The sequence below is a fragment of the Hippichthys cyanospilos genome, chromosome 16 (genome assembly GCF_059441005.1).
Source record: "Hippichthys cyanospilos isolate Australia breed blue-spotted pipefish chromosome 16, RoL_Hcya_1.0, whole genome shotgun sequence".
NCBI lineage: Eukaryota > Metazoa > Chordata > Actinopteri > Syngnathiformes > Syngnathidae > Hippichthys > Hippichthys cyanospilos.
Window position 1 is genome coordinate 16,170,391 of NC_142384.1, and position 22,968 is coordinate 16,193,358.

At 41.1% G+C, this 22,968-nt stretch overlaps 1 protein-coding gene across 8 annotated transcripts in view; it reads left to right on the forward strand.

Moving 5' to 3' along the window:
- nfixb (nuclear factor I/Xb) overlaps positions 1-22,968 on the forward strand; it is a 133,655-nt gene that overhangs the window by 35,007 nt on the left and 75,680 nt on the right. For 4 of the 8 annotated variants that reach the window (XM_088436025.1, XM_088436031.1, XM_088436029.1 and 1 more), the window contains exons 1-2: positions 7,086-7,359; positions 7,708-8,239. In XM_088436025.1, the coding sequence (XP_088292151.1) occupies positions 7,192-7,359; positions 7,708-8,239 (700 nt within the window). In that variant the 5' untranslated portion in view covers positions 7,086-7,191. Of the gene's footprint in view, positions 1-6,182; positions 6,888-7,085; positions 7,360-7,707; positions 8,240-22,968 lie in introns of those variants that run through there. The other 4 variants (XM_088436028.1, XM_088436027.1, XM_088436030.1 and 1 more) reach the window with 2 other exon arrangements.

Sequence of the window (22,968 nt, forward strand, 5' to 3'; positions counted from 1 at the left end):
GCGCCGGATTATAAGGCGCACCCTCAATTAATGACATATTTTAAAAGGTTTTCAATAACAATATAGTAATACTCAAAGTAATAACAATAACTCAAATAATAACTATAAACGCTCAATAGCATAATAACTCAATGTCAATATGACCAAACTTGTTCAACTGTGAACACACAAAAAAAAACAGGTAAAGCTTACTTTATCACTTCATTCCCTATCTACCAATCCCAATCTCAATATTGATCCACATATAAGGCGCACCCGATTATAAGGCGCACCATCAGCTTTTTTTAAAACTTAAGGGTTCGCCTTATAGTGCGGAAAATACCGTAATTCATGCAGCAAACGAGCTGCATGATTCAGATCCTCTCCATCGTGGCGAAATGAACTATCCTACTTACGAGTATCGCTTTTCAAAAAAGGTAAACAAGGTAAGCATGTCTTGCGTACGCATGTGTCAACTTGAGTCAGTGGCACGCCAGGCCGACTCGGCATCGCGGCAGCCGTGACTGTTTTCTCACCGTGCCAGCCGACAGACCGCCGCTCTCTCTCTCGGCCGCCGCTACCGACCGGACCGGAATGCGATTTGTTGTGCTAACGTTTTTACATTTAAATATAACGCTGGTGAATCGGGGGTGGCGGGGGATTTACGACTGACTGTGAAAGAAAAAGGTCCAAATACCCATCCTGCCAAAGTGGCTGGTTGATGTGACCAACTTCAAAAAGCACGGCCAGCTTTTAGCAGCATTTGGCCGTCATTGGGCGTTAATTTTCTACTCTGCTGAAAACCAGCTGTGCAATCGGTAAACACATTGCGGCTGACCTGCAACAAAGAAAAGATTGAACAAATTCATGTTATGATTGAATGCAGTAGTATAACCCTGGCGCACACACTTTGCAAACTATACACATTGCATGTTTTTTCCCTAATTTTGGAAATGATTTTCAAGGCATAATAATGAAAGTGATTTATTATTTTTTCCTTCGACCACTCAAATTGTTCAGTGGTATTAGTTCTATACATACATGGTAAAAATGGTATGGTCTGTATTTGTAGTCTGTGACATGATGATGACACTTTAAGACATAGCCTTTAACTGGTCTCTACTGCCACCTACTGTCTTGAGGTGACACATAAGTCAACAAAGACATTTCTGTTTGCTGACATAGTTTGAATGCCACTCAATGGAATATTGCAAAAATCGCAGGAAAATCAATACAATAAATCCTATTAAAATGCATCTCAAAAATTATAATTGTACTGATTTTATTTGGTCCAAAATTTGGACAACGATTATTTTTGTACACAAAATCACTGCTGCAATCACATAGAAGGGTCAGAATCGTTGCATTTTGAAATTTTACATGATTAAATCATCTGTTGGACATTTCAACTCCCCAGTCTTTTTGTCCCATTGATTCTTTTATAATATCATCAAAACAATCAAAGGAATTTCCATAATTTGTAACATAATGCCACGAGGGTTAAATAAAAGAAATACAAAAACATGTGGCTGCCGTATAAAGCGTATGTCTAATTATTTAGTGGTAGTCTTTATTACATATTACTTTTTTTTTTTTCACAGTCAAAAGCATGGTTGACATGAACTTCAGAGAGAATTACATGCATGCTGATTAGTCAACAGGCCCAAAGGATGTTACAACCGCGCTTATGTTTTTTTGTAGAATTCATTTTTTTCCCTAATGGAATTCATCTCTTTTAAAATGAAAAGTGCACGACTTTAGGGGAGTACGGGCACACTAAATGACGGCCGAAGCTTCCTCCGGAATCCCTCACATTGTGCATACTTGAGCATTTTTTAATGAGTATTACGCCGTTGTCTCCACCTTTTCCCACTCTCAAGGTACATGGTGTTTGACTGATTTATGAGCAAGCATTAACACCCTATTAGCGCTCCTAAAAGACATTACACCTTCTTTTTCCATCATATTGATGGATACTTATAGGACTTGCTGTTGTTATTGGGCTTTTTTTCTCCTCTTAAGTACAGCTTTAACATTGGAAAATGCTTTTCCTCATTAAAGTTTGGAACTGTACATGCTGCATTTTCTTGCGCCGGCTTTTTACCGTAACGTGCAAGTCACTTTGAAATATTCGACTTAATGGAAAACAACATAATCCACTAAAAAGCATGATGGCTGAAGCTTGTGCGTGTGCCATCGGTGAGTCATCCAAACCATTTTGGGATATTTTATAGTCATTTATTAAGTTTGTAATATGAAGAATTTACTCATCTCCACTGTGTTGAAGCCAGAACCATCAATTGGAGCCACAGTAAATTTGTGGTGGGGCTAAACAATCATTTAAATTCAAATTGACATTGCGATGTAGTAAAGCAATTTTCCAATTGCCAAGGCTGCAATTGTGAATAAAAACAAATAAAATTCATAACTTTTCTCTTGGTGGGTAGACTTTATTTTTTCTCTCTGTGTATATACATATATAACATATATACCTCTTATATATACCTCTATGATCCACATTATTCTTTTTGTGGACCAATACAAATGAAGTTCGAAAGGTTCTAAAGTTGAATAAATTAGACACTGGTGGCATGTTTTTTTTTGTTTGTTTTTTTTTTGGACCCAAAAATGCTTTGGACTGGTTTAGGAGTATTTGGCTGAAAAGATATTTCACAAGAGGGACATCACTGAAAAAAAAGGTTGAGAACCACCGGCATAGACAATATTCTAATCAACATTTTGGAGTTAGTAAACTCTTCAGGAGAAGCAAGCGGTGTAAAAACGGTACGAATTGCATCGGTTCACATTGGAACGCATAATAACACGGGTCTCGGTTGAATTTTTCTGGCTGAATTTGCCTCGCAACGTGCAACCTGCTGCAGAATGTCACACACCGGTTGACGGAGGGGTAAATAGGACAAGCTCGAAATTTCAGACCCAAAGATTTCAGCGAGGCATCAGAGCCTCTTTGTCGGATCGGAATGCGCCGTGCGTGCCTCTTCCTCAGTCGGTTTGACCGTGGACCACCCTGGGCAAAGTTAGTATGCAGACACCGCAAATTGCTTGCAGATTTTTCACACGTCGCAAGGTGCGGCTTTTTCTGAACTCTGATGAGTACAAGCCATTCAGGATGTAAATGGCTAACTCGCTCGCCGCAGCGACAAAGACTGTGGGTTGTTCTGGCCTCCTTTTTTTTCTCCCTGATTTCAAACGTAATCATGTGATGACTAACCGTAGTAGTAGTAGCGGTAAAGTAAATACTTCAATCTGTTTTTATGAAGACACGCACACCCACACGCAACCTTTTGAGGCAACTCCATCCTGGGCTTGACGTTTTATACGTCGGGGCTTTTTAGTCAGCTGAGCTCAAGTCAAGGGGATGCGGTGTCGTGCACTTTCCAGGGTCAGGGACGTGCGTTTGGGCAGAGGAGGACAGCAGAGCCCCCAACAGCACAAAACTGCACTAATGAAGGGCCGGGCGTATGTTTGCTGGGGCCTCTGGTCACGCAGGTTGTGTTTTAATTGGTCTAATGAGATGCAGCGCCACCTCGGTGAGGTCAGATGACACAGGAAGAGACAAAGCAGGCCTCAAGCAGAGACGTTTTTTTTTCTGGTTAGAGATAAATTGTTCAGGAAATTCAAAATTGAAAAATGTCATTGTTGGGATACAATAAAGACACAGCAGTGTTTGGCCAGTTTTAATGTCGCTCGGATTATTGGTGAGATCTTTTTAAAGGACTTTATTTGAACGCATGCAAATATATTTAAATATTTGAGTGCAATTTCCCTTTTTTTCCCTATTGTGAAGAGAGGAACTAATTTATCCATTCGCCAGAAAAAAATACAAGCAAATATTTGAACAGTGAAAACCAGTCCGAATTGTGTAATTAAACGAGAAGGTGACAGTGCAATGGGTTTTTAAAGCGCAGTTTGACAGAGTCACGCTTCTATTTGCAGACTTTTCCCTTCCATAGTGAAAGAGTTAATCCCAAATTGGCACCCGCGTCTGGGTCAGACGTGCAGAGAATTTAAAAAAAAAAAAAGAAATGCATGCAAAGAAATCACCTCGCGTCTGAATCAAGCTAATCCGCGACTGCGAATTTTCCGACGAATGAAATAAAATACGTTTGACGACAAATTCAGTGTGCGCGACCATATTTCACAGTAAATGATATTTTAGGAGTTTTTTTTAGAAATGCCGGTTTGTTTCTGCGTGCGCGTGTGTGTGTGTGTGTGTGCATTCACTGACATGCGAAACAGTGCAGACGAACGCGCGATTCATTTCCATGATACACACATCACACACACACACATCTTCTTGTGTGCGTCGTCAAACGATCGTTTTTGTTTTTTTTTGCAGTAAGGTAAATGCGTCGCTTGCAACGTAAAGACAATTAAAAAAAAAAAGTACGCTATTGTGTGAATGTGTTCCTATAATAGAGACGAGGAATGGCGTGTGTGTGTTTTCAGAAACCATTACTGAAGCGTAAACCCAGATGTAAAATACATATGATATTAGACGAAAAGAAAAAAAAACGGAATCTAATTAATGATAGATACAAATGTAATCTGGCCTAATTTAATTCCCGGATAAATGGACGAACCTATAAATCACCTACTCGTTATTTATATTGGCTGCAAGACCCTATTGTGAGAATCTCCATTCAAGTGGGCCTGCATGTAAAGCAGACACGCTGATCTAGCGCTCACCCACGGAGGTTTTCCACTTTGTAGTTTTACACCCACCAGATTTGGCAGTTTTAGATGTACACTTATGTGGATTTTTCAGGCTAGAAGTATGACTAAGGAGAATGACTGGAACACCCTTGAAGTCAAATTTTTGTGACGTTTGAATGGTGCTGTATTTGCATTTTGGCAGGGTCACCCAGAAAGCCGTCATTTAGTTTGAAAGGGAATCGCATTCAAGTGCCAGTTTATCTCGTTTTGAGTTTCCGGATTTTTGTTCCGCAGGTGGTGGCAGCGAACAAAAATATACATTTGAGGATGAAGCCACCTTCGCGGCGCACGTATTTGGGCAACACAATAAGACTTGTGAATCTCTTTTCCTTCCTTGGCTTCTTTTGTGGCTTTATCTCATTTGGCATCAGACAGCCGAGACCGAAGCCGAGTAAGGATGGATGTGGAGGTGTGAGGAGTGAGAGCCACCGTGGCCCTATGATGAAGCTCAAATGAGTGTTCTGCTGTTTGGAATTGGAAGATTTTATTAGCGGGACAATTGCTTGCGTTGTGCATGTCTGTGTGTGTAAGTTTTATATTGATTAAATATGAATTTCAAGCCACAGCATGTGACCTCCATTTTTTTTTTTTTTTAGTTTTCCAAGAGTCAGCAGAGTCTCATGAAAATGAATTGCCGCCGTTTGAGACATTTGACATCATTTTATTCTCAATTATTGGCTCCAGCAGTCTTATTATTATTTCGCAGTGGACGGGACATGCCAGCTCTTGAATGATGATCCGAGTTGTCTTTTTTTTTTTTTTGAGGATTGAGCAGTTTACCTTCAGAGTTACCGTCTGCAGTGCAGGTGCAACCCCGAATGACGTGCCAGGCGATGAGGCAACATGGCAGCCGGCGCCGCTGGCAGACTGGTTTCCCAAAATTGTCATGGGAATTTGGGAGGATGTGCGTAATTTTCGGATCGGTCGGCAGCGCATCGCACTCTGCTGAGCATTTATCTTGTGTGGAAACAGCTGAGGCAATTTCATCTTTGCCTCCCATGTTGCTTTTCTCTCAAAAATCTGTAACCATATCTGCGTTTTAGAACGCCCCCCCCCTTGCTCACACACAATGTATTGGTGCCTAGAAATCATCTGGCCATTCATGCGTATGCGCCTGGTGTGTGCACAGTCAGAGCCCGGGCTGGCTGGGTTTGTTTCCCCCCTCTTTGTTTGCTGTGGTAAACCCACGAGCAGCTGCGGGTGGCGCTGGTCTGGAGGGATTCTGAAGCTGCGCGTCCGTCTCCGTGCCATCCTCTGCCAAGGTGGCATTATGCAAGCGGGGCGGCGGGCAGGGGCTGGGGCGGCGGGCAGGGGCTGGGGCGGCGGGCAGGGGCTGGGGCTGGGGCGGGGGCGGCGCGCGGCGGAGGCCGTGCTAAAGATGGAGGGGTGCGGGGTAAGACTTACTCCCCTGAACTTTGTCTCCGTGTCAGAGTGGAACTTGTCGATTTGGCAAATCGCGCCACGTCGGACAAGGCTGCGCGCTCCCCGGCGGCCCCCCCTTCTCGTTCCCTCCGTCTCGTCGCCGCTCTCCCTCCTCCTCTCCCTCTGTCTCTCTTCCCTCCCTTTCAGCCCTTGAAGCAAAGGCATTGGCTGAGCTACAGGCGTCGCGTTGCCAAATAGGTGGGCCTTGCTCGTGCTGGCAAAGGCTCAAGCGATGGTTGGGGAAAGAGCGCGGCGAGGACGAGAGACGGCGAGCGGGAAAACAGAAAGAGAAAGAGAGAGAGTTGGAGAGAAAAGGGGAAAAAAGAAGCGGCACTCGGCTTTGCCAGCGGTCGTATGCGCTCGTCCAACATTGATTCGACTCTCCTTCCCCCCCGCTCTGTGCTTGCCCCCCCCCTCCTGCCTCTCTGTGTATGTATGTGTGTGAGTCTTGCACCGGGCCCAGGGATCAGAACAGACACCACTACCAATTACTCCTTGCCAAGGATTTTTTTTTTTTTTTTTTTCTGTGGGAGATGCACAATGGATCGTTTAATTTTTAAGTGCATCATCTCCGTTGTCCTTTTTTGATCCCCACAGTGCAATACTGTTAATAATTCTATTTTTGCTGGACTTTTTTTTTTTTTTTTATTGCATTTTCTGCTTTTGCTGGCCACTTTCCTATTGCAGTGAAACCTGAACTTTTTCCCTCTTGAATTTTTGTTTAAAAAAATTCCAACCCACTGCTTTTAGTAAGCGGCTTATTCTGCTAATTATTTTTGACATTGTCTCCATTTTTTTTCCTCTCTCCATTAATTCTCCACTTCTTGCCAAACCAGCCCTTGCTTTACATTGGGGAGCGCGGGAGGGAAAAAAAAAGAAAAAAAACTGTTGCAGGAGATTTTTTTTTTCACTAAACGCTGTGCCAAATTTATGATGAGAGTGCAAAATGGTAACTACCAGGCCGTCTGTCTTCTTGCTGTGTGGTGTTGTGTGACCATTTCTGTCTGCTTTCAGTTTGTTGTGGAAATGTGAGTCTGCTTGGAGCTCTTTTGCATGATATCAGAGACAGGAAATGGTATGGCTGATCTTTTAGCAGCGCATTTCAGCAGTGGTCTTGTGGCGGCAAAACTTGGCGATGGTGAGCGACCGGTGTGTGGCAACCCTGGCACGGGAACGCTATGGCGAGATCTGGGCTTTGTTGCCCAGAGATATGTAGTGAAGGTATTACGGTTCAGCAGAATAACTTGTCTTTTACCGCAGAAACTGGCGGGTGCGTGATTATGAATTTTCTAAGTGGCTCATTTTCTATTTGCATCCTTACTTATTTGTGCATGAGGATAGAAAGAGAATTGATTCTGCTCTCTTAAATGCTGCCATTTTAACTTCATTTTGCTTACGTCGTAAGAACGTGTGACGATTCTTACAAAAACGATATCATTAGCTGCTAAATATGAAGTACTTTAAATGTAATGCATGTCCCTTCATTTAAATGTGCCTTTGGTGTATTTTAGCACGCTTCCGTCCAAAGGAAAAAAGCACGCGCCCACCGTGATCTCTTTCTTTCACCAGGATGAATTTCATCCCTTCATCGAGGCCCTCCTCCCCCATGTGCGTGCCTTCTCCTACACCTGGTTCAACCTGCAGGCCCGTAAGCGCAAGTACTTCAAGAAGCACGAGAAGAGGATGACCAAGGACGAGGAGCGCGCGGTGAAGGACGAGCTGCTGGGAGAGAAGCCCGAGATCAAGCAGAAGTGGGCCTCGCGCCTGCTCGCCAAGCTGCGTAAAGACATTCGGCCCGAGTTCCGCGAGGACTTTGTGCTCACCATCACGGGGAAAAAGCCGCCCTGCTGCGTGCTGTCCAACCCCGACCAGAAAGGAAAGATCCGCCGCATCGACTGCCTCCGTCAGGCCGACAAGGTGTGGAGACTGGACCTGGTGATGGTCATCCTCTTCAAGGGCAGCCCGCTGGAGAGCACGGACGGCGAGCGGCTGGTCAAGTCGCCCCAGTGCTCCAACCACGGCTTGTGCGTCCAGCCGCACCACATTGGAGTGACGGTCAAAGAGCTGGACCTCTACCTGGCCTATTTCGTCCACACGCCAGGTATGTGCTACCGACATTTTGATTTCACCTAAATGTACACCATCACGGGTAGCAAACGTACACCCTAAAAACAAGTAGGGGCAAAAATGACCCAATTCGGGTCAAAAAAGACGTTTATTTGACCCCAAATCAGAAATAACCACATGAACAACCGGTTATTTGGATTATCCTTGTGGTTTTTAAAACGAATTTACACCCATCTGATGGGCTTGCTTTTGATCGACCCGTGATTGTTTTCAGGGGCAACCTTACGTCTTTTATTCGTAACTTTCTTTTCATTTGAGCCTTTTTTTCTTGTCTGGGCTGAACTTTCACTTTATGTCTGGCCACTTTTAGAGGTCGTTGATGTTTTTACCCGTGCATCTCTGTCAGTTTCTGGGCATGGCAAAAATGCTGTATTTGATAAATATTATACAAAGTTTTCTTGATACTCCATAAACAGTATACAAGTATATGTAATAAATAAACACGTTTTTTAAATATACATATTGCCCCATCTTGGGATCAGATTGGTGATCGGTTGTTTTTAAACTCAAATTGGGATCAGCCCCAAATTTCCTGATCGTGCAAAGTCCAATTTTTATAATAATCTATACCTTGATGAGCACATATCTTACATGGAAAAAAATGTACACCACAACGAATTATATACCACGTCCCTCCTCTCAATGCGTTTGTTTTGTGTGTGTTATTCATGTTATATTTCACCCAACTGTCTTTCGACACGCGTGATAGTCTACCCCGAACTGCATAATCTTAAACATGCCTCTGAGATTGATACTCATCTCCGGTTTTATGAGATTTTGCAAATTTAACAGCCAGGATCAAAACCTGTGTTTACCTAGGGCCGCGTTTGCGTCGCTGCATTTGTTCAAGTATTTGCGCACAAATTTGTCTAAATCCAAATGTGCACGTTTCCCAGCGCCATCTGTAAACATAAGCATCTGCAGACCTGTTTATCTGCGTGCGCACGCGTGCGTCTGTGTGTATGGCTCAATGTGTGTGCCCGCGCGCAGCAGTATGTCATGTGCCTATAATCCACGTGAATGTTTTTATGAGATTGCTGTGTATCAGTAGCAGTGTGCTGTGCGTGGCTTTCTTTTTTTATTCGTGCGTGTGGCGGGCTAGAGAACGCTGTGACAGCTGGCCTGATCCCAGGTAGTTTCAGAGACAGCGAGAGTCCGCCTGTCTGCATCCTCAGCCTGAATGAATCCGGCTCAGCTTTCTTTCCCTTCGCAGCCAGCACACACACACACACACACGCGCGCACTCTCACACATACGCACACACGCTGCGCACCGTTCCTTCAGATCCGGAACCCAGCCTCTGTCATTGATCTTTGCATTACGATCACACAAGCAAGTCAGTGCTTGATTTCATTCTTTGGTGCTCAGCGGTGATGAAAAAGATAAGAAAAATATGCAGGAATTTTACTGTGAGACCGTTTATTGATGCGAGGAAATTTCCTGTTAATATATCATAGAGTTTGCATCTAAAACAGACCGAAAACCTGATCAGAATTTGAATTTGAGACTTGCATTTATTTACCCTATATTATTTCATAAATGGCAATAACCTTGTAATTTTTTGCATGCACTCGTGGGAGCTTTAGGGGCATTACGGTACATACACACTCCTCCTCCGGTCGTGGTAGCTGGGGAGTGCCACCCCCCACGTAATATCATTTAATGATAACTAGACCTACGATTATATTTAAAACATACTGTTGGCTGTTAAAAACACATTTATTTGCAGGTTTTTGAAATTTATAATCATTGAATTGATCCATTTTGAATGAAAAACCATCTAAATCGTACACACTGTCACGGGGTTTTTCAAAATAAATGCAAGGGATAACGGCAAACGTGTCCTGCAGATTTGGAGAATTTGTTTGTCTCATATTTAAAAGGTGTCCAAAATGTGTTCAGCAGAAATTCTGCCCTTTTATGACTATCCCAGTTGAATTTAGCATAGACCGGCCTACGGTTACTGGGCTTTAATTCTTCTACTTGGCAGGGAGGCGCAGCCTTCCTCTGTGACAGCGAACCCCATGCCAGGCTCTTTTCAGCCCAGTGTGTAACACCGCTTGAGTTTGCCGGGCCTCCGCGAGCGCCTCTTCCTGTTCCACAATGCGCCGTGGCGAAGTGCGACTCAGATTAGCTCCCAGCGCAGCCTGGTGCCCCTTCGAGTAAAGCCTTTATTTACCCGCTGCCAGAATCCGCCAGCCAGTCGGAAGCCGCTCGCCCGTGCCCGGATAGACTTCGTCTTTTCGCCGTGCGCTTAAGTGTACTTAATAGCTGTGTAAGCGTTGTTTTTTTTGTTGTTGTTGTTTTTAAGAGCAATTTCGCTTGGTCCTCGTTTGGACCGGCCGCAACGTGCGTTCATTTGAACCTTCGGCGAGGTGATTTTAGACTTTTATTCTTAGCCCATGGTTCCAGGGAGTCCGTGTGTGGAGTCCATGCCGAAAGAGTTTGAGCGCTCTTGTCCCTCTGATGTCACTGTCGCCAGCTGCAGGGGAGACTCTGCTTTCAAGTGGTGTGATTGACAGGACAGCGGATCCTCCCTCTGTTTAACCCCTTGTCTGTGGCTTCTTCTCAGCTGGACAAGGCTCTCCCTTTCCAAGCTGGGATATTACATCCTGCGCGAATGGACACGTTAAATTAAGCGGCTCAAAACAACATTTGGATCGGCACTGCTGCTCCGCAGCTGCAACCTTACACTCGCAAAGAGGATTTTTTTTTTCCCCCTTTTTTGATGAATACATATATTGTCAGGCGCTGATGATTTATTTATTAATCATTCTGCAGTCGATTTTGGCCCTTCAAACATTGGCACAAAACAATTGGCCAATAATCCCCAATTATTTTATCTTTATGCATTGAAGACATTCTCAAGTAAAACGGGTGTCATTTATTACACAAAAATACATATCATGTGTTCTATCCTTGGATTTATTCAGGAAATGGCCCTTGATGCATTGCCCCCCCCAAAAAAAAATCGGCAAATATTTGCCAATTATTTAATCTCGTTACCTTTATGTACTCAAAACATTCACAAGTAACACATTATTTGTTGCAGAAAAATCTATATCATGCATTGTATCCATACGTTTTTTTCATGAAATTTATTGAGATGGTCAATATGAAAACAGTTCATTTTTACAAATAATCAAGAAATTGAAATAGATGCCACTACTTTACGCACCTAAAGACGCAGTTTGATTAAAATAATCATAATCGTGCAATATAAAGTAAACAAAAGTGGTAAATATGGCACACACATTCCACTTATGGTCACGAAAACACATATGACAATGGTTAATGTCCTTACAATGTGATAATTTCAATATGTTATGCCACACAAGCTATTCAGGGAAAATGTTTAATTTAAGAATATATTTACAGTTGACCCATGCTATTTTCGGGGAAAATGTATCAGGCCGGCCCAGTGAATAGTGAAAATATGCGCATACAGTAATCGATGCCCATTGAAATGCATAGGAAATAAACAAATGCTATTTTATTCATTATAACTTTTCAAACTAATCAGCCGAGATGAACCTGTATTTTTATTTTCTGCCTAAATTCAGCCTCAGAAAAAGAAATCCATATCGGTCGGGCCCTAGTGTGAAGTGTAGGACATGCGAAGCGAGGCGGGCGTTGAAGTTTTCCCTTTGAACACATTTATGGAAACCAACATTTGGCTCACCGTTCGGACTCCGCTTTGGCCCCGCTTCCATCCAGGGGCTCAGATCGGGTCATGTTCTCTGAGCCAAGTGTTCCGTATTTGTCATTCTTACTCATCCAAAGAGTTCCAGCATTAGTCATGTTTAGAGTCCGAGCCGCCTCATATGACTTTCATTACTTGTGCCGTTCGGATGAAAAGATGTTGCAGGGTGGCGCCGACATTACATCTCAAAACCAGCAGAGTGTGTGTTTGTGTGTGGGGGGTCCTCACAACATCCCCCATCTGCTATGGTGCTTTTACATGCTTATTTAATCATTTAATTGTCAGGGCTTAGTCGCCCAGCATTAAAAATGGCACAAAGAGTGTGTTTTCATACACATATCTTAGCTCAGTGGTTCTCAAACTTTATCAGTGAAGTACCCCCCTGCGAAATAAGTTTTCAGCTAAATTCTCCTTAACCAGTGCAGAGCATTTTTGGATTAAAAAAAAAAAGACTTTAAACATGCCATCAGTGTCTGATTTATTGAACTTTAGAATAAAAAAGAAAGAACTTAATTATCAATAAATATTTTTCCGCAAAAAATAATCAATATAAAGTGTCAGAATTAATTATAGATATTTTTTTCACAGAAAAATATTAGTGTTTTGGGATTACAGTAGAGATCTGTTCACAAAAATAACTTAATTATTAATAAATACTTGTCCACAAAAAATAATCAACAAAGTGTCAGACCTGATCTCAGAAAGAAATATGAATAAATACTTGTCTACAGAAAAATATTCAACATAAATCATCCTCTTTTGGGATTACATTAGGGATGTTTTCACAAAAGTAAATCATCAGCTTAATTTTTAATAAATATTTAACCACAAAGAATAATCAACATAAAGTGTCAGACTTGTTCTCACAAAGAAATAATAATAAATACATATTTTCCACAGAAAAATATTCAACCTAAATCATCCTCTTTTGGGATTACAGTAGGGGTTTTTTCACAAAAGTAAATCATCAACTTAATTTTTAATAAATATTTAACCACAAAAAATAATCAACATAAAGTGTCAGACCTGTTCTCACAAAGAAATAATAAGAAATACATATTTTCCACAGAAAAATATTCAACCTAAAGTACTTTTGGGATCGTATCAGAGATCTGTTCGCAAAAATAAATCTTCAACTCGACAGGTAACGAGAGCACCCCCATTTGAGAACCACTGTCTTAGCTTATATCACCAACCCAAAAACGAGATAAGATTATCTGATTTATAAGAGGAGAAAACACAGGTCATGCCGCTGATCGAATACAAGAAAAGGAGAAAAAAAAATGCGGTGGGACGTTTGGCGCGGAGCATTTTGGTTGGGCGCGAGAACACAGTTGTGCTCCAGCATCCTGGCACGGGTTCGTAACCGCGGCACACGGAGCGATGAATTGTGTTGGCGCCGTCGACGTGATGCGAGAAACACTGCCGGTCAGACACGTTTTACGGAAACTTCCTTGTCGCCATCTTGAATAACGCGACCAATAGAGACCGAGCTTCGGCAAGTGACGGGTTTTAGAAGAACCGTGGTGTAGGGCCCCCCTACCTTGGCAATTTTTCAGAGTCATTGTGTGTGTGTGTGTGTGTGTGTGTGTGTGTGTGTGTGTGTTGTAGGAGCGTAACAGAAGAAAAAACAAGTGTGTGAGCAGAGTATAAGGAAACAATGATAAACAGATTATTCCATTCCGCAAATGTTTGTGAAAAATGATAATTGCTGCGCTTACGCTCCACGTGATCTTCTGACTTGCTTTCACACAGCTCTCACGATATTCCTTTCCAACATACCGACAGGCTGACTATCGAAGAGCTCGACACACTGCTGGCAGCCCAAGCCGCTTCGCACGCGGCGTAATTATCCAGTTTAGTGAATAAAAGAAGACACGATACACATAATGCCGTGTTTGTGATTAAATTAAATTAAATTTAGAAACAAAGGTCAAGTTTTAGTTTTACAAATAGAAAAAGCCACCGTAGCAGAAAGTGATTATTGGATTACCTTTATTTCCTAATTTCACTGTACAGTAGTTTCTAATTGTTTGTATAATTAAGGTTAATGAATAAATGCAATGCTATGAACATCTTATGCTGTTAAGAAGCGCCAATCTGCATTTTTTTTCCTAGTCAATTTCCAAATAGTAGTTAATGTGTTTAACAGCAATCTATCTCCCGCATTAAACCCTGTGGCATTATGTTACAAATTATGGAAATTGTTTTGATATTTTTGATATCATAAAAGAGTCAATGTGGGGGAAAAAAACCTCGAGTTAACATTTCCAGCAGATGATTAAAACATGTAAAATTTCAAAATGATTCTGAAATGATTCTGACATTTCTATGTGCTTGCTTCTGGACGTGCGAGATTTTGTGTACAAACGTAATAATTGTCCAAATTTTGGACCATATAAAACCATTATAATGACTATTATTTAGATGCATTTTAATAGGATTTATAACATTTATTTTCCTGCGATTTTTGCAACACTTGGTTGAGAGGCGGTCAACCTATGTCAGCAAGCAGAAAATTCTTTTACTTGTGTTTCACCTCAAGACAGTAGGTGGCGGTAGAGACTAGTTAATGTCTTAAAGTGTCATCCATCCAGTGTCATACCATCAATTTTTGCGGGTGTTAATAAATGTAATCTACATATGTATGGATAGAACTGATGCCACTGAACAATTGGAGTGGTTGAAGGAAAAAAAATCACATTACACCTTTAAAAGCATTTACAAAATTAGGAAAAAATGCAATGCGTGTAGCTTGTAAATTGTGGACAAGGGTAAATAAGCATAGCAATACATTCAATAAAATCGAGATGCTAACTGCTATTTTCTTCCACTGGATGAATTTGACGGTGATTGATTTTTTTCAATGACAAAACTACGTCAAAATATTCCACGTGTGAACCCCCATAACTAGTCTGCTCCTTCTCTGTGCAAGCGCCAGGCCTGAAATCTGTCTTTCCTCCAAAAACATACGCGGACCCACGCAGGAGCGGCAGCTTGGCTCGTCCGCTTCCTGATCCGAGGGGCGGCGAACGAGCCGAGGGGAGAAGAGGTAGAAAAAGACCGGCGCCTTTTCTGGGCCGTTTCCCAGCAGCTCCATTCTAATCGCTCTCCCTCGCTCCTTGTTCTCCCGGACCGATGGAGCGGAGCGTGACCGGGCGGCCCGCTAATTTGGAACCGCCCTGCGTCTAGAAAAGGGCCTTGTAACGTTATCTGGTGCGGATACCACCAATCCTCTATTATTTCAAAATAGAAATAATCTGGGCAAGGGACCTAATATAATCATTCAAATAAACAGGACTCCAAAATATTTCTTCTTCATTTCTCCATCTTAGCGGCAATAAACGTCCGTCATTGGATTTAGGACGATGGCGAGCGCAGATATAAGGTAAGAAGAAAAGCTCGGGATAAAGCTGCTGCAGAATGCCACGTTGAAAACAAAGGGAGAGGGAGGGCAGATATTCAGGCTAGTGGCGCTGCTTGGCAGCATTTGGCACCCGAAGCCGCTGCTCCGTTTAGAAGATGCCAGCTTTTTCAAACCGACACACACTCCCTGCCAACTTCGCCGCTTCTGATCCTTTCTCTCGCTCGCTCTTCCTCGCTTGCCTTCCCTCTCATTTCGTCACTTCTCCCTTCCATTGCCTTGTTTACGTTTCGCACCTCTTTACCCTCTGTGCGTTTGTCCTGCCCCTCGCAGTAGCTCCTATGGGTAACATTTCAGCAAACGGACATCGGAACGAATCGTTTATTCGGTTTGTGTGTGAGGAGAGCCTAACCTAAAAATGATTTCTATTAAGTAAACCTTTTTACTTTTTTTTTTTAATGTAGGTTTTTTTTTGTGAATCTATATATATATATATATATATATATATATATATATATTAGTGTTTTTATTTGTTTTTAATTTTGCTACACCTATTAGATCACAATTGACTGGTCAATATTGTGATATATTGGGCACCTATATATATATATATATATATATATATATATATATATATATATATATATATATATATATATATATATATATAGTGTGTGTGTGGGCGGGGGGGGGGGGGTATTACATTACATATACAGTATAGGTATACATTGACTACAGTTCTAAATGTTTCTAGTACAAATATACATAGACAGGACAGGTGCCTGATGGACCTCCCAAAATTGAGGAATGGAAATGCGCGGTCAGATTAAAGCGCCAATCATTTGAGGAGCGTACTTCTTTGGATCCGCGAGCAAGGTGCCCGCCAGCGATGGGCGAAAGCCCTAAAGGCTGGCTTTGGGGGAGGATGGAATTACTCAATAATGATCAGAAAATTAGAGGCATTATTAGAGGAGAGTAAACAGGCCTCTCTTAGTGTGAAAGGGCCCCATTCAGCCCAAGCAGGAGCAGGACTCCTTTCTTCTTTTCATGGATCCACCCATGGCCTCAAGAGCCCGGCTTTTGTTTGCTGAAATAACACAGTGAATATATGGGGTTGCATGGGTGGGGGGTTCTCTTCCCGGTGTGAATCACTGTACTGAATAAAGCCTCAGACTGTAAAGTACACCCCATATATAAATGTCCTCGTTGGAGTTATCTATTCACAAGGCATAGCGTGCTTGCCCTTGTAAAAGTTTGAATCAGGCTTGCCTACTTTTTTTTTTTTTTTTTTTTGTGATGCGTTTAATGAGTCTTGAAGAAAATCCGAAAGCACATCCCGCTCGTTTCTACACGCTAAGAGGCGATGGTGGGCGCAAACCAGGCGCTAATGGCGCAACTTCTGTTTGTCAGTGTGAATGTTCGAATTCATGGCACGAGAATGAAAGTCGCTGCATTTCTGAGCAGCTGATCAGCAAATGTCAACTAAAACGGCGGCAAACTGGACAAGACTTTTTTTCACACTAAGAGTTTCTTTCAAGCGATTATTTCGCTCTGCTTTACTCTTACGTAGGCCCGGTCTGTTGGCGGTTCATTTCTTTGACGTTTTTTTTTTTTGAATGATTATGTTTTTCTGTGATGGCTATTAAATCCAGTCAGCAGCTTTCAAATCCTGATCAAAAAACCAGCCAAAAAAAGCGAACAGATTCACTCACATCTTTCCCTTTCATAAGGTTGGCCAGCTCCATTTCACAGTCGCAATTTTGGAGGGCAACGTGCTTATTATACCATCAACCGTCAACGCCGCACTCGTCTATGATTTCAAACCGCCTGGCAAGTCATTTGCATACGTTTCTTGAAACGCAGATTACAATCTCGCCGTTTGTAGATGGAGCACCTTAGTAAACTGATGGATTTGTTTTTGATTTGTTAATCAGTGACATTGAATTACCGTAATCCCCCAAATATCTGACGCACTTTTTTCAGCCAAAAAAACATAGGTAAGGGTGTGTCCTATAAACACTGAATTTTTTTTTTTTTTATTTCACTCCATTTGAGGAAGATTTCCATGTCATTGTTTTCATTAAAAGAAGCGAGCAGACTGAACCAACATCCAAGTCCGTCTTGGGCACACACAGGAAAACTACAAAAACTGAGAGGATCATGTAAAAGTTATGACGTTATGAAGTCCCCAGCTGATTCATTTAATTTTGGCAATGTATGGACCCTGTGTGCACCGGTTAGAGAAGACGGAAAGATATTCCATTTGACTTCAATTTGAGTTTAGAAACTGCAGTCTTTTGGCATATAAACACAATCAAAAACTCGGTGAAACACGGACGCTGCGCAACTTCGGGTATTTATGGTAAAACGAATACGCGCTGTTACATTGGCGAGGCGTTCACTGCTCACTCACAATGTGGGAAACACACTTAACGCTCAACAAATATATAATATACGGATATGCACACAAGAAAAAAATGAAGTGTTTATACAAAAGATTAGATTAATTCTGTCATGCTATCGTTTTTATATTGTTACCAAAGTTTTGGTGTGTCTTATGTATACACGGTAACATAGAAAATACCAGAATTTGACCCCTAAATTATCGCGTCTTATACACGGGTGCGCCTTATATTTGGGGAGTTGCGGTAATTGTTTTACATGGTTTATTGTTGCAAATTTCCGGAAGCTAGCAAATGAACAGAGCTACACTGATGACCAGAGCTATTTTTTTCCACAGTCTCCTTTTTTTTTTTTTTTTTCACGCTTCCCAGGATTGTCAGCTATTGGCCTGATTGGACTGATTCCTTGGCATGGTGGCCCACAGTGTGAGCACTGAGGCGCAAACAACAACACAGATCGTGTTCATTCTATAGAGGGCTTCCCCGGTCTCATGCATACCTATGACGCTGAATAAAAAAAAAAGTACCGGGGCGCAAAGAAAACAGTAGATTTAATCTAGCCGATTCATAAAAATTGCTGTCAATATTGTTGATTCATTCATTCACTGCCATTGACGGCTATAGACGTCAAAGATCAATTTTTACTAGGCTCGCAAAAAATGAAAATGTACTTTAAAACTTGCAGTGGATAAATCATTCTACCATGAAAATCTGCCATTTTGCAGAAGAACATTTAACTCATTCAATGCCATTGACGGCTATAGATATCAAAGATTCATGTTTACTGAGCGTGTTTCACCGAGTTTTAAAATTTAATTGAATGTGTCAGTGATTATTTAATTGGTGATATACAAACAAACAAAAAATTATGCGAACATTTAAAAAAATACATTTTTAAAAAAAATATATAATTTATTTGTTTGTTTGTTTGCACAAAAGGGCAATGACAACATATGAAATACAATAACAACAAACGGTGAATTTAAAATAAAAATATCAAAACTTTATTATCCGCAAAAAGAAGGTTGCAAGTTTGTACTAACCTGTATAAATCTGTATAAATTCTTGAATGCAATTTTGGGTGTGTTTATTAACGGGAACCTGCAACCACAAAACTCTATCATCCATCATTGGTCGTATTTTTTCACAATTTACAGTTTTTTATTTTAAGTGTTGCCAATGCTTCACATTAATGTTCCAGACCACCCGAAAACGAATCCTCTGGTTATGAATCATAAAAGGCAGTCTCATAGATCCCAAAGATATTAAAACAATAGCAACGAGAAGAGGTTGCGTAACTGTCGGACGGCCAAAGCAAAGCGTGGGGTTTTTGTTATGTTAAACAGATTCAGCACAGGCATATACAAGGCTTTCCTTGGCGTTTGTTGGAAATTGCATCATCTTGCTGACAGGAAAAAAAAAAAAAAAGAAGTTGGCCAAAACAATAGTTTTGTCATAACTTTCTTGGCATCGGAGATAAAGACAAAATCACTCAACCTCTGAAACGAATGTGTCTGTTATTTATGTATTATATATATATTAATATTATTCATTTAAAGGGTTTAGGAGCATTTTTTGGGGGGGTTTAGAACGGATTAAGTTATTTGCATGTAAAAAGTTTCTCTACTTACGAAAGAGTTTTAAGAAATGACTTCCGTAACAAATTAATTTCATAAGTAGAGGAACCACTGTATATAAATACCTACCTGAGATTAAATCACTGCACTCTTAAAAAATGTATAAATAAGTCTTTAGGATTGAATGAATTAACTCTTCTAGTTGGTTAGTATGTTTAGCATTTTCACTCATCTTTCAAGGCCTACAGAAAATTGTGTGGTATGTCTATGTAAATATAGGTGCTATCATATGAAAGATTGATTTCCGTTCCTTACTTTGCATGCGGGTAATATCTGTGTCGTAAGTGTGGAAACACTGCCATCCAATGGTCACAGTTATCACTACAGTGCTCAATTGTATTATATTAAGTCAGCATTAGTCAAGGGTGTCAGCTCCCCTCCGTAAAAAAACAACTTTGAATGTCATCGTTTATTATTGTTATTACTATTTTAAAAGACGTGAATTCTCATCCATGGCACTGAAAGAGTTAATGCTGAACTTGAGTCTTCAACGCACTGATGTCCGGACTACATTCACGCCAAAAATCCTATTACTTAATATGTATGGGTCTTGTTTCAAGACAAATGACATTTTCCACGTGATTCAACACAAATAACTAAACATAACTTTTGTTCATCAATAAAACATGACCTCTCCCATGATAAACCGTGCAAAATTATGATCAAAACTCCCTTTTAAGCCCCAAAGAGATTCTGTGTTGAGAGCTAAGGTCAGAGCTTTAACACCAGACATTAACTGCAGTATAAATACTCAACTGACGTATTAATCCATCCACTGCATGTGAGTTGTAGTTGAATTAACATTCATAAGCATGGGCCCGCAGCCCGCCTGCTTTCATTCCTTTAAGGCAATCTGCTTTCTCTCTTAAAAGATTAAGCCTAACTCCCAAGTGGCTGTCTGTAAGTCCGCCGGAGTCCAGCGTGTGATGTATGTTTTTGAGCTGTTGCGCATGCAGGAGTGCCGCCATGCATAAACGCACGTGCGCCATAGAAGGCGGCCGAGCGACAACAAACACTTTGCATCGGAGCGTGCGATGGTTCTCTCCGGAGCGCCCCTCGCTCACCCGGCACCTGAACCCACTTTGCACCTGATGCCCACGCGCGAGGCCCGCGTGTATACATGAATAGAGAAGACCGCATTTGCGAGCAAACATCTCCACGCGCTCGTATAACCCATCTGGAACGGCGCGGGACATGAATGGAGCGAAAATTAGGCCCTCATTAGAAACATGGGAAAAATTATTTTTATATAATGAAAATCCTTTCTAGAGATTATCCCTTCAATGTTTGTAATTAAGGAGAAAGGCAATGTATTTGTTTTTGGTTTATTTTGCTATTGTCCCTCTCCTTAATTACTAACATCAGCAGCAATGATGGACTGCTACTTGCCCTTTAAGTGCGACCATCTGATTGGTTTATTACAAGCGTCCCTACTTGAGCTTCTATTATTTTGTTTGTCGTCCTTCGTGCGAGACTCTCCACCAGCTAACGTACAAAACAAGCACACATTGATGCGTGCCTAACATTGCAACACAAGAGGAGATTCAAGGTAGTGTATTTAGTACGCCGATGTTAGTTTATGTAGATGCATTCAAGTTGAGTGTCATTAAAAGTCTCGAAAACAATTTAGAAGCGGCCAAGGAGGGGGAACGGGGAAAGAGAAAGAAAAGAAAAGATGGCGGCTAAATTATAACAGAACTTTTTTTTTTTTATCTTCTAAGATACAAACACCATACTGCTCCAAACTCCAAAAGGTTAAACAGTGAATATAACCGCGGCTCTCTGTGAAACTACAGCCAAAGGGAATGGAAGGGATAACAGTACAGTTAATGTGTAAGGTTTAATTGTAAATATGTGTATTGCAGTAATATTTGTCTTAAATATGTAAAGTATAAATACTTTTCACATTTAAATAATGCAATGATATAATAATTCAGCTGGTAGCTGACGGCAATGAATAACTTTCGATGTGTAGCTACACACAAAAACAACAAGCAAGGCCTCATTCAGATAAGAGTTAACTCCGAGGGCAACAGAAAATCTTTCACCTCTGACTAAAGTGGAAAATAAAGGTTTTTGTTTTACCGGTTGGTATGTTTCATAGCAAACGAATTTCTGTTTTTTGCGAAAAATCACTCGAAAAACCTTCCGAGCCAGGGAATGAAAGCAAAGGATTTCTGTAACTTAGTCCGGTCGACGTGTATTCTAGCACAGGACGTGAGCAAACCGTCTCAGGTTTTTTCTTTTCGTTCTCTGATACCACGATAGTCGTGAGATTCCTGTATTCTGCACAGAATCCAAACATCCAGTCCCTGAAGTAGCATAGCAACCCCAAACCATAACGCTTACATATTTCACAGTCGGTACATTGTTCTTTTTTTTTTTTTTTTTTTTTGCTTCCTTTAGTTATTTAAAAACATAAAGCTGATGGGACTTGCCAAAACGCTTCAATTTTTGTCTAATGTCTAAAAACTTTCTCACAGAAACCATTTTGGTGCGTTCCAGTCTTATCAATTTTCACCATTAAAGGTTTTTTTCTTTCTGTAGTAAAACAGGAATCAGTTTTATCTGGGTATGTAATTGTTTTGTTACAAACTTTGGAAATCGATGGTTTTGGGGCAAACTGACAAACTAGCAAACTAACGACAATAACATTTAAATTGAAAAACGACTTTTCCCCAATTAGTGTTTATGCAGTAATGATTCTTGATTATTTGGTATTGTTTAACGATTAGAGAACAATCTAAAAACTAAGCAATATCACATAAGAGGGATTAATGCTGTAATCACTAATATTTGGACAGTGATTCACTCATTGTTTTCCAAAGTAAAAACAGATGTTTGCAAACGTCTTATTTTTCATTAAACAAAAACTCGACTTTCATTCAGTAGAAAACAGAAAATGTTTTCTGTTGCAAACAATTGGACAATCGTATGTCAAACTCTTTGTTAAGATCTACATGATTACTCAATGAGTAAAATAATCGATACATTTGATAGTCGATCACTTTTCCATTAATTTATGAAGTTACAAACGCAACAATAATTGATGGGAAAGAACGTGAATGCATGCCCCCGTTTTGCCATGCGGATCAAAATAGCACACGCGATCACAACGAATTATAGAAATCTGGCCCTCGTTGAGCAGGAAGATTTTTATCAGTGGTTTTGGCTCAAAGAGCGATAACATCCCCCAAATGTTTTCTCCAGACTCGGCGCTTTGTTTTTGTTTCTGTCTTTACCCGCTATTTGGTTCTGACTGTAAAGCAAAATCCAAACAAGATCATATTGGCGGCAAAGGCATGAAGAATGGAGTCCTTTTCCCCCCTTGCCTTGGTCTTAAGTGGTTTTCCTCCAGCCTGACCTAAACAAATTTGCTGATGTGATTGCGACAGAGCCAAGGTTTCTCTTTTGGAAGGATGCTTTGAAAAATTCCCTCCGTCTTTTGATCCAGTCAAAGATTGTTTAATGCGCGATCCCGGCGGTTACGCAGGGAACTCCTTGTGTTAAGAATCACGATTATCTCAGCAATCTGAAGATGGCTTTACAGCAGACTCACACACTCACTTGCTCTCCCTGTGTGTGTGTGTGTGTATA